At 26.1% G+C, this 13,590-nt stretch overlaps 1 protein-coding gene across 1 annotated transcript in view; it reads right to left on the minus strand.

Annotated features, from left to right (window-relative positions):
* LOC129989104 (sorting nexin-32-like) overlaps positions 1 to 12,335 on the minus strand; it is a 30,440-nt gene extending 18,105 nt beyond the window's left edge. The window contains exons 1-5 of the mRNA XM_056097428.1: positions 12,102 to 12,335; positions 6,884 to 7,114; positions 5,590 to 5,688; positions 1,602 to 1,732; positions 789 to 864 (exon numbers count right to left, since the gene is read on the minus strand). Coding sequence (XP_055953403.1) covers positions 789 to 864; positions 1,602 to 1,732; positions 5,590 to 5,688; positions 6,884 to 7,096 — 519 coding nt within the window. The 5' untranslated portion in view covers positions 7,097 to 7,114; positions 12,102 to 12,335. The remainder of the gene's footprint in view (positions 1 to 788; positions 865 to 1,601; positions 1,733 to 5,589; positions 5,689 to 6,883; positions 7,115 to 12,101) is intronic.
* Positions 12,336 to 13,590: the final 1,255 nt, after the last annotated feature.

The following is a 13,590-nucleotide window of genomic DNA, read 5'->3' on the forward strand; positions in this document are numbered from 1 at the left end:
TATGCAGAAATTTGCAGTATATTTTCTTTATAAATTGAATTTTATAAAGAAAATGACTATATCGTTTTATCTTCCCTTTCAGAGCAAATGGAATTCAATTCATTTTAACATCAAAATCTTAATAGAATTTTTATATAAATCAATCTATATATCTGGTTTCTGAAATAATGAAAGAAAATGTTTTACACATACAAAACTAAAAATTATTTATTACAAATACATGTATTCTATAAGTTTTGTATAATTTGGCTGAAAACACTGCATGTTATAAGCACAAAATGGGTAGAAAATTTTCAATTTGTTTTTTAAATTTTTTTATATCTTCCAGAAATGGATGTTATTTTTTACAAAAATGTATCTCAATATCACAAATAAAACTATTGATAAAATTTACAAATTGTTAAGTTTTCTATGTGTATTATATATACATGCTTTGCAAAGTTATGTATGATTTGCTCTGAGTGTACATAAGTAAATAAGCAAAATCCTTTTTACTAGAGTGTTATTTACCATATCATTATCTTTCTTGTTCTGGAAAGCAACAAATTGATCCTGAACTGACAGGGACATGCCCATGGTTTAGCAGAAAGAAAATGATATTAATGTAAGGGTGAAGGTGAAATACTAAAGCAATGTTTCTTTTTTCTATGTTGTGTAGTCATAACTTCATATTATTTGTTTACTTATAATAAAGAATTGGATTATTATTTTCTGTTACTGTCAATATTAAAAATATGCATTTGGTGTAGATTTTGACTTATCTGCCATAAGAGAGTCTAATATTTTACCTCTTTTTCTGTCAAAAATTTTGTTAAAACTTCATCTTTTCCAAACAAACGATGTGAAAGAAGCAGGCGAAGATATCTGAAAAAGTGTGTATTTCAATCCATACAATCTACCTATTTTTATGTATTGAAACATAACTTTTAAATCAAAATGAAATATGACAATTTGTTGTAAAAGTCTTCAAAACAGATTACTAATTCTTACCTGAAATCATTGCCATTTCACAAATTTTAAACATAGTGAATAAATAAAACTATATTTTACCTGTGATACCTGAATTTGATTAAACGATAGCATTCAATGATTAAGAGATTACAGCTGGTTCAATTTACTCCCAATTAAATACAACAGTAATTAAAATAATTGAAAGTTTCAAAAATACAAATTTATGACTGGCTCAGAAATATGAGAACTACATTTAATTATTTCTGCCTAATATTTAAAGAATATGAAGCATTCATACAGACAGAAAGAATATTAATTTATAACTGGAAATAAAGTCTATTGGTAAAAATAATTAAACTGTCGATTTATGAGAGTAGAAGGAATACAAAATTTTTGCCTTAGTTCAAAAAATCATAAATACATATTTAATTCCTAAAATATTTGTTTTTAGAAGCTTTAATTCTCCTACATTCATGAAAATTTCAACAAAAAGAATTTATTTTAAGCTTTCTTATAACAGCAATAAAAAATTTTGTGGGCTAAATGAGTCTAATCCAAATTAAAACAATTGGTTCTTCCTATTTTGAAATGTTTAACTAAAAGAAAATTTTAACTTTCAAACAACAAATGCTAAATATTAAATCACTTACTGCTCTAATTGTAAACAATCTTTATTGAATTGATCTCCAATCAAAGTTTTTGTGTGACTTCCTAGTTGCTTCTTTGATTTAGCTTCGGCCATTTCAGAAGTTATTGCAGGTTTAGGTGGCAGTGGAGGAACCTAGCAACAATACAGTTGGATCCAATTAATATCCAAGATAGATTTTTCCCGTCTTTTATTTTAAATTGATAAAAAAAAATCTTAAAAAATTAATCTAAATGTAAAATAGTAAATAAATTGATTAGTAAATGAATTAAAAAACAGTTATGCTCGATATTTCAATATCTAACTAGTCTTAATGATAGTTCAATTTTAGAAATAATTTCCTTTTGTATAATATCAAAAAGTTAATTTTATTCATGAGATTCCAAGAAATAATTTTCAGTCAAAAGATCTTATTAGTTCGCTATTTAAGTTTGGCAGTAATTTTCAATTCTGGTGATGTGACAAACAAGATCTCTTGTTTATCTCATCACTAGGATTGAAATCGATACATTCTTTATCAGCAAGACAAACGGGGGGGGGGGGGGAATACCAGATGACATTTGAAATTGGAATCCTCTCATTTTAAAAGTGAAATTAAACAAATTTCCCATGTTGCACATTTCTCTTAACTCTTAAAAAATTGAATATTAGAGAAATGCTGAATTTGTAATTGATTTGGATTACTTTCTATTGAGCTATTAATGCCAGAATCAACATTTTTGGTATGAAATGTATCAAAATTCATTTACTTTGCCAATTATATTTTAGTGTTTTCATATACATATGGTTCAAAATAAGAGACCTATAATTTCAAGGATAATATTTTAAAATTTACTCATCTAACCTTTTTCAGTTATAAGATATTGTGGTCACACATGGGGGAAAACAAAGTAAAACAGGACAAACACTATTTTTTAATGGATTTAGACTAAAATTTGATATGGATGTAGAATTCTAGTAAAAGAATGTTTGTATATCAAATTATGTCTATCTTTCTAAATTTTTGAGTTACCATATTCACATATGATGGAAAAATAGATCTCCCTTTGATAAATTTTATTCAAATTTATTGAAAATCTAAACTAGTTTCAAAGACCATAAAACTTATAAAAACTTAATTCATCTAACTTGTAGCATTTTTTGATTATATTCTTAAGAGACAATACATGTAATCCAAAAATGGCTTTTTGAAATATGCAGATGTTAAAATTTAAAGTCAAATGTTATTTAAAATAAATTTTTAAATTCAATATAAAATGTTGATTTTTTTATTTTCATTTTAAAATAGTTAAATAATGTTTTCAATGTAATTTAAATCCAATTGAAATAAAAAAAATATTTAAGCAAAGGCATAACAAGACAATTTCACAAGCAAAGGAAAATCTTTTCACCCAGGAAAAAAGTTCCACCTAAATAGATTTTACTTTGATTTGCAAAACTCTTTATTTGAATTACTTAAATAAAAAACATTTTAGCACAATAACATAAGCTGAACTTGAATCATTTCTTTTGATTCAGTATTAAATTAAAATAAATGAAATTTAAAAAAAATGATATGTAGGGAAAAAGAAAATAAGAAAGCTAGTTTAATTTCTTTTTCTTTTGATCAGGATTGAGCTGATCTCAGCAAAACACTGTAATGATAATTTGCCCCTAGTTTGAAGACATCTCATAATGCTCATATACAGAGTATTTATGATCTTCTCAAACAAATTTAGAGGGAAAGTAGAAAACATCATCAGGAATCACAATCACATAGAAAATCAGGGTCTCAAATGCCAGTCTCAAGTGACAGAATACAGAAGGAATACAGAAAGCAGTATTGCACACTGTATTGCATACACACTCACAAAAAAAATACAATAATTCAAAACCTCAGAGAAGGTGTTTGAAATTCCGCCTGTTGACATTCATACACAATTAACACTGCTTTGCACAGATTAATGAAAATTTTCAGAAAATATTCACGGGTTATAACACTAATGATGGTGATTCTTATAAGGTCCATTTCAGAATCTGCTAGAGTTTTGTAGACAATGGCATCCCATAAATAGAAATCACAAATCGATAAATAAGGTTAATTTGGGGCCATATGATAAGACCACCATTCCAAATCCATTTATTTTCGAATGTCCTATCCAGATGTTCACATACAGAAATTCTATTATGATCTTGTTGATCCTCCATTCGACGTTGAACTTGTACACGAACATCGGTCAGTATTCTGGAAAGGCCTTCTCAGGAAAATGGTTTGGTTTGTTTTTCTTGGCACAAGGGTCATAGATTTGGCCATGCTGAGCCAGACTAGGTAAAATTCTTTCAAATTAAAATTTCGAAATTCCTTGACATAGGAGACAATGTGGAATAAAAATTAATAGTAGATAACCTTCAAAAAAGAAAGGAAAACAGACTAAATATGTGGATAAAAACCAACTGATTTAAAAAAAGGTAAGAGGTTATTATGTGGAGTTTTTCCAAGTAAAATAGATAAAACAATATCATTAGATTAAAAAAAAAAAAAAGGTAAATGCTGTATATAAAAATTTAGGCATTCAGAAAGTATATGTTGGACGGACATAGTGCAGTTGCATCGAGAACACATTGGAGTTTGTTCTAACAGCAGATGACGATGTGTATATCGAGTATGACCTACTCATAATCTAGTGAGAACTGTATCTGCTTTTCTGTTAATTTGAGAAAGCCAAAGTTCGACAGTAGGTTTAACTCCATGAAGTTAGTTTTCACTTCCAATATTCCATTCTTTTTGCCATTTATTTAAAAGAAATATTTTTATATGCTTTTCAAGTCTGTCAAAAATGTAGTAGTATTCTTTGTGGTAGTCCCCTTTTTGGCAGCTTTGTCTGCTCTTTCCTTGCCCACAATCACAACATGGGATGGTACCAAACATAATAGAACATTAAAATCTCGAGATGCTAATTTATTTAAAATATCCAAAAACATTTAAAACCAGGGGATGATAGTGAGAGTGAGGATGAAATTATTCAAGAGACTAATACACTAAGGGTGTCTGTATAAATAATGAAATGCTTTTGCAAACTATCAGAAATTTCTTCCAATGCATATAAAATACTGAAGAAGATACACTATTAGCTGATTTGGATCCATATGTATAAATTGGAATAAAGTCAACATAATACTGCCTATGTTCAAGAAAGATTTGTTGATAGGTGATATCCAATGTGTCAGATTTGGTAAAGTTTGCAAAAGAATTTAAATAATGAAAAACAGGAATTTTCCAAGAAGGGTACTTATTTTTCAGCTGAAGGGTTACGTTTAAATAGAGTAGATTTAACTTTGCAAGAATGTTATTGTACTCTTATGAAATATAGGAATAAAGGATTGCCTATCTTCGGCTAATCGAATCAAGAATGGGCACAGTTCAAAATCATGAAAAGAATGATTTATATTTGATTTAATCCTAAAATAATAGCTTCGTTAAAGCTATTGTCTTCTAGATTCAAGGGCAGGTTCAAAACTATCAACATACAGGCTTTTAATGGGTGAAGTCCTGAAAGCTCCTGTTCATAAACTAAGAGTTGCATTCTATGGTCATGGTCTTAATGGTAATTACAAAATGAAACAGTTATGATTGGTTTAATGTGCCCTTGATCATGGATTATTAGACAGGAAAAATCAATAAATGCTATAAAAAATAAATTTTGAAATAATATAAGGAGAGTTGCAACATTAGCTCCAATGGATGAATCTTGTATATCTCATGACACAATATACACAGTGTTTCAATATTTTCAACTGCATACATAATTAGAATTCAATTGTAATTAAAACAGGCAATAGGAGAAAAATTCCCATTAAATTGTTAAATAAAAATTCCCATTTTTAGCTACAAAGCTAAAAGTTTTGAGGTGAAGCCTATGCTTCATCTTTAAAAAATTTTACTTTATAGAAAAATAAATTCCAAATCTAAAAAACTGTTACCAATTTAATTTTTATCATTTTATATTGCTTACAATGAGACCAGGCAGAGGATTTGCAGTCAATAAACAGTGTTCTAACCACATAAAATCTTCATACTGTCTTTGTACCACATATGTAGAATCATCACTAATCTAAAAGTAAAAAAATAACTATTAGTATAATTTTTAATAAAATGTTCTCGTAAATTTGCAGAGAAAAGAGATATTTTTTATTTTATTACCAAATACGAAAATCAAAACAATTCATAATATTTTTCTATCAAAGTTCAGATTAATTTGTGAAGATATATAAATTTTGATCAACATTAATGACTTCATAAATAGTTGTTCTAAACTAAAATTATAGCAATCTATTTACAAAAATAATTAAGAATAACAAATAAAATAAGTTAAATTCCATATTTATGGATAAATTTGTGAATTCAAATATGGAATTCTTTATATTATATATATATATATATATGTCTTGCATTACTTTCTGGATTTTTGAGGTCAAAAGCAAAATTATAGAATGTCTCAAATATTTTTTTTAACTTTTTTTTTTTTTTTTTTTTTTACAGGAAAGAACAATTTTTTTTTATTCTTATCTAAATTGAGCTACTTATATAAATATAAAAATATAAATACAAAAGAACACAAAATAATAGCAAAAGCAATAGCTTCATTTTCTTTTCTTTTAAGTCAATTTATTAAATTATTTTAATTAAACATTTTGTATAGTTTTTATTCCCAGTGGATAGTAAAATATTTTAAAAATTTAATCTCTGAAACATTTTATGTGAATTCAGCAAATGGTTATTGAAATTAGTAAAATTTTTAAATTATATTTAAGTTGGAAATACATTTACTGAACGCTTTTTAAGACATTCTAATAGAAATCGGCTACCTTTAGAGAAAATGTTGCAAAATATTTTTAAATGTGGTTCTTCACATAATCTTACAGCAGTTTATACTAAATTATGTATTAGACAATGTATTCATGTATTTAACTGAGGGGCTTTTGCATAAGGCTAGCTGCTCAAACTTTGAAACGAATGTGATGTAAAATCTTATACGAATTTGTCATTAAAAATCTTCTATAACATTGTTCATCTTTAAAAAATGTCAAATAAACTCAGAGTTATAAGTATGATTGATAGATACTACAATTTCAAACTTTATAAATGAATCATTTTTGAAACTTCTAACTTGAAGACTATTCTGAATAAAACATAATAGTGCTAATGTTAATAACAAAAATTTGTCGATTAAATGACACTGTGTTCTGAAATTAATTTAATGATTGGACTTAAGTAATTGACTGAATTTAGTATTTATAAATATTTACCATCTTAGATTTAATAGTATATTTCACAACATCACCGTCTTTCTCAACTGTTCCTGAAAATTTGACAGAAAACAAAGGTTCAAAAGGTTCTGGTGGAATAGGAGATGAACTTGTAGAAAATCCAGAAACAGTCTCAAGAGTAGGAGAATTGGGTTCAGACAAAGAATTTTCTTCATTTTTTTGGTTAGTAGAATTGACTTCTTGTTCGTCCATATTAACCAAAAAAAATCACTGAAACAAAAGTAAGACTTAAAATTTATATTTATCAATATTATCAACTAAATGAATAAAAAAATATTTTAAAGACAGTTTTAAGAATAAAACAATTTAATATATTCTTAAATTCTGCAACTCTAACTCAAAGAAATCCTATAAAAAATAATATACATAAGTTACTTTAAAAATTAACAACAACAACAAAAAAAATCAAAATTGGAAGAGATAAGTAGTAAAATAATTTTATCCTCAGCCTACAATACATGTACACATACACAATTTTAGAACATTATGTGCAGGGAATCTTTATCCAAATTATTAATAATTTTTTTTCTTATTTTATATATTCTACTAACAAAACAAAAATTGCCTTAATAAACAAATATTTTTCCCAAGTAAATACTTTACAGATATAAATGTAATCTTGCATGATTGAGTTTTCTTTATCTATAATAACATTTGTAAGAACAGGAAGCTAGAGAGAAATTGCTGCAAAATTTAAACACCTTTGTACATGCATGCCTATGTATACACACATATTTTTTATACAGAGAATGTTTTCTGTTTTATAATAATGCCTAGTTTTAAACAAAAATACATATAAAATTTTAAACATGTATTTTTTTAATACTTTTTATTACAATCCTCTAATTTCTATTGCAAAATAAAGGATACATAATTGTTCTTATGAATAAAAATAATGCAAATCTTTAATTAAAAATTTATATAAAAAATTAAATTTTTCAATAAAAAAATGGTAATAGCCTTATTTAGATCTTTAATTGAAGCTTTTCATTTATTAAGAATGCCAATATTTTAAGTAATAAGTGATACAAATATTGAATTTTTGACTTATGAAATATTGATTAGAATCTCTAATACATGTGTATGCGTGCATCTATATGTGCATTTTAAAAACATTGGAGATTTATGTTACTGGTAAATTGGTTATATCTTTGATAAAAATATAATAAAAAATAAATTACTAAATATGTTAGGATATATGTCAAATATGTTAACTAACTACCAAATGTGCATTAATTCAGAAAATTTATCTATCCTTATTATACCAAATAATAATGACAGCTTATCACTGTAATTTTAAAATCTGAGTTTGGGATTTAAAAAATGTAATAAAATAATTTTTATGCCTATATTTTTGAAAATAAATTAGCTTAATTTCACTTATATATCAAAGATACCTGTTCGAGATTATGTGCCCACTCCTTCCAGTAGGGACAAAAAATATCTTGGAAAATAAATTTGTGATTTTCTTCCAAACTGCAACTTTTCATTATTTCACGAAAAATATTACAAGATTTACTGTTCAAACACAAACAACTGAGTTCTAGATATTGTTAAGTATAAAAGACCTAGTACTGCAATTATTCCCATTTTTAAAGACAGAAGATACCATTGCCTTTGGTCAATTGTATAGCAGCAAATCAGAAGACAGATAAATCGATCTGGTGAATATGGGCCATGTTTTTTCAACAAGCAAGATGCATCAAAATTGAAGACATTATTGCAACTGTACATTTCTTGAGTTGTTGACATATTTTACGAACACAATGATAAACATGCATGCACTGCACTAGAGTCCATATAATGTATACAAAAAAAAAAAAAAAAAAAAAAAAAACAGCTTTAATAGATTTTGAATTGTTAAGAATTATATGTTACAACAATTGATAAATATTGCATGCACTCTACTTCATGTCAAAATGTGCATTTGCAAGAAGTTTCAAGGAATTCATGTTGAATTCTTAAAAATTATATGCTCATTACTCATATGCAATATGCTCACAGTTCAGAATACGCTTGAAAACCTTATGATCTATAGAATGCATAGTAGTAGGCCAGAAAAAGTATAGTAAAAAATAGTAATTGTAAATAGTACTATATATCACATAAAACATCACATTAGTAAAAAAACCTAATAAAATGTATTAAAAAATCCCAATTTTGCAGCACTAATAACATTAGGACCTATTATCACTAGGAACTGGTTTATTTTTTTATTATTAAAACATAACAAGTTTATCCCTTTGTAGCGGTTTTATTATATATTTTTTTAATTATAATTTAAAAGCCCAGTTTTTGAAATGTGAAATGCAGCATTAAATATCTGGGAAGAGAAATAAAACTTCATTATTTATAAATATTTTTACATTTTTGTAAATATTTGTACATGTTAAATAATAAATATTTAATATGTTGAAATATACTGTATATGCTCTAATATGTCTACATGAAAAACCTTTGAGATGAATGTAGTAAGGAAAATTTTAAAATGTTATTTAAAGGAAATCGCAAAAAATATTCATAACATTTTATTTGTTATGTGATTTACAACTTCAAACTAGCATTAATTTCTTAATGTTATCCAACTTTAATTAATTTAGTTAATGACTTCATTTAATTTTTGGTATTCTGAAAACATTAATTGCTACAATCGGGAAATATATAATGGAAAAATACAATAAAGAAACAGTACACAGAAAAAAATGTAATACTATTTGAATTAAGTTCTAAGTAAGAACAAAATGAACATGGCCTGCATGTTTTGCAGATAATTAAGTTAATCATTAAATCCTTATATTCAATCATTAAAAAAATTAGACTGATTAAAAAAAAAATATGGAATTAAGATTATTATTTGGACTAAGCAGAAAATTATAATAATTTCTTATTGCGTAGTTTCATATTTAATAATTGTAGCTAAACTGTCAGAAAAACACACTTTTCTTTTACACGGATAAAATTGATTTCTCAGTTTTATATAGCTCTGGTAATAGAGTACAGGGTACACGTTTTGCCTCAGTTATACTCTCTTCAAGTCAAGAGAGGAGGACAGTTCCTGCGAGACAGACTAATACTACTCCTGTTAACAATTGATGACAGACATACACTCATCAGACATACTAAAACTAATGCTTCATCATCTAAAAATTAATATTCAAATGTTTGAATTGTGTCAAATTTAACAAAGTTCATATTTTGTACGGACTCCTCAGAATATCTATTCCAGTATTTCAATATATGATACTTATGGTTGAAGAAAGGTGGAGGGGAAAGAAAGCCATTAAGCATTATCTTCTCATGTGCTGACATTCTTGGATTTGTCTCACCATGGATTCCACCCCTGAATTTATCTCATTTGTCGGTTTTCTTTCCTCATGCATCAGTATTCTTTCCTTGAACAAAGTTTTATGTGTTCAAATTATCATATTCAATGTTCAGTAAAGAAAAAAAGTTTTTCATTGTATCTTTTGAGAAAATTTTTAAGGACTCTTTTTTCCAAAATTAGCCATTTTATGATGCTTAAAAATTGTTTTAAACGTTAGAACTTTTCATGATACTACATACTCTAGAGAAAATACTTCAGTCTTCATTACTTAGATTCACATTCCATTATTTAAACTTTATTTTTAACATTGAATTTGAAATGCTAACTCGCATGTATTAACTGACTCCATCTCTACCATAAAAAGATGTGCATTTCTTTCCCCTATATCTACTGTACTGTTTCCCTTTGGATCATTCACATCTAACAACTTTTAAGAAATCTTAGAATTTAATATATGTGAAATGTAATGTTTCATCCAAAGTAAATATTTATAGATTTTTTAAAAAAAAAGTTTAGTTGAATGCAACAAGGCAAAAATATTATATTTAATAAAATATTACCAAACTCCTAGTTTATATTATTTGAATCTATACTACAATTATAAAGATATTAGCATGTACAAACAGAACTAATTTTCAATATAAAAGATCAGATCATTAACAGATTTAAATCCCTATTCATTATGGTTCATTACATTATTTAAAAGAAAAAAATACTTTGCCATCTTTACCACATATAGAAATATATTAGAAAGTTTAATTTTATTGGATAATACAGAAATGACATCTTAAGTGACTTGTCAATTTCCATATTCAAAAAATTTTACTTACATCAATATGAAAAGGGAGATAGGTGGGAGAAAATAGAATAGAAAACTAATGTGCATAGGCAAAACAAAAGAGTTTGAGAATACTTTTTTAACCTTTGATTAAAATACGCAAGTAAAATATATTATGACATGATCAATGCAAACATGAAATTTTTATTTATGCATCCATAAGTTTAACAACAATGAAGAAACAAATAAGGAATAGTTATCATTCACTTATTTGGTTAACACCTACATCATGATAATGTAAATTTACCATTGATAATAGGCATCATTCCTTTTAACAGAAAATAAATTTTCAAATTATATGGAACAGGATATAATGTTTCATTTATTAAATATATATATATATAGTTTTTACACATTAAAATACAATTTTTTTTTCTCAGCAAATAAATTTATAGAGTAAAGAAATTTAGAAAAACAGAACTGTTCTTCATTTTCACTTTTTTTTTTTTTTACAAGAATAAATTCACACCAACAATAAATATTAACTTAAAATAATACCAGATACAATTTAAGATTTATTTAAATTTAGCAGTTTTAGAAACTGAAATTTATAACAGAAAATTTATTCATAAAATACTATAAACAATGATAATTCAATTAACTTCAAAATATAGATCTGAGGCATTTTTAAACTTAATTATTATATTGAAAAACACTTCTTTCAATTTTATTGTCAAATTTTGCAATTAATTTTTGCTAATGAATGGAAACACAAGAAATTATTCCAGCATTTTGGCTATTTAAAATAAATTTTAATTTTGCAATTTCGATGTTTAAAATAATTTGCAAATTAATTTACTTTACCTTATGAATCATGATTTATTCATGACATTAGAGTAGAAAATAATTACAAATTATGTAATAGTAATTTCTAATGTCGGATATCTCCGGGTAAAAAATATTGTTTTAAAACAATAAAAAATAACGATATGCGTAACTTCTCTAAGAAGAAATAAAATTCCTCATTATTAGTAGTAATATAAAAAAAGTTTCGAATATAATTGTACAAGTATCGATCAAACTGTCAAACTCACCGAAAATTTTCGTAAATTGAATTAGACTGCAATAACATGCAAAATAGAAAATAGATGGAATATGTCAGATGAAATGCGACAATTCAATATAATTAATTTGCATAATTATGAAAACAAAAGAGAATTACAAAGCCGCCGTTGCTTCATAAGCCGACAAAGTTTAATGTTTGAATACGAAACAGTAGGCGTTCCTTTCATGTATCGCATTGCAGCGTCTGCTTCGTTTCATGTTTGTCAAATATGATGGAGAGGAGTTGCACTGTAGTTCTCCAACTCGTTTAATTATAATCGGTGATCTTAAAAAATTCATTTGGTTAAAAAAACGGCTTATAAATAAATAAAAACGTAACCATCAAGAAAAATTAATATAATATGTTGAATAATTTTTTTGTCAAGTGCTTGATAATGGTTCTTAACTGTTTAAATTTAATCAACCATTACCATGGTTACGTACTTCTGTTGGCGAATAAACACTCACGAAAAAATTCGGTCTTTCACTAATGTATATTTTTGATTCATTATTATGATATTCTTCTGTTTAGTTACAGAAATGATTATTTTGGAAACAAGGTTGCTTGCTAAGTTTCAAAGTCTTACTTTTTATCAGGTACTAAATTGAATAATTGAAGTACAAAGGTAAGAAAAAATGATCTACTAAATTAAAAGCAAATTATTTTATTAGAAAGCTAATTATTCTTTCGAATCATAATCATCAATAAGTTTTTTTTTTATTTATAATGCTAAAAACGTTCAGCAATATCCCTCCCCTTTGTGTTTCAATATTTTTAACATTACTGTTTCAATTAAGTAATGTTTACTTATTATATTAAATATTTTTTCGTGAGGAATATGAAACTTACAATGTGTTGTTTTATTTTTTAATGAAAATTCTAGGACTTTAACTAATTTTTCAATAATGACGCTTATCATAACTTTATGATTGACAAAAAATATTACTATAATTTTTAGATGTCAAAGAAAAAAGTCTTACATTACCGTAAAATGAGATCGGATATTCCTGGGTTGGAGAAACTTCCACCCATACCAAAAGCTGAAACAGACATCGATAAGTTTATTGATAAAGATCGTTGGAAAAACAGCAAGATGTGGAAAATTGGAGTTTCTGCTCGGAGAAAAGCGCAATATAAGGAAAAAATGTAAGGTCATTCAATATTATCTATCTTAAAAATTGTTTTTTCCTCAGACGTTAGGATTTAGTGTATAAGGATAAGATCACACAATACTTTCAAATTTATTCACACGTATATGGCCGTTTATTTTAAAAGTGAGACAAGTCCATTTTTGGAAGAAAAAAAAAAGGGAGATAATGGTAATTATAGATAAAACTTGTTATGATCTTTTTATGCGTAAACAATTTAAAGTAAAAAAAAAAAAAAAAAAAAAAAAATTCTAGTATTTTGGGGATGGATTTAATAATATGTTTAACGGTGCGCCTAGCCCCTAGGGTTGGGGCTTAATCTCCTGTAAA

Source organism: Argiope bruennichi, chromosome 10 (assembly GCF_947563725.1).
Source record: "Argiope bruennichi chromosome 10, qqArgBrue1.1, whole genome shotgun sequence".
Lineage (NCBI taxonomy): Eukaryota > Metazoa > Arthropoda > Arachnida > Araneae > Araneidae > Argiope > Argiope bruennichi.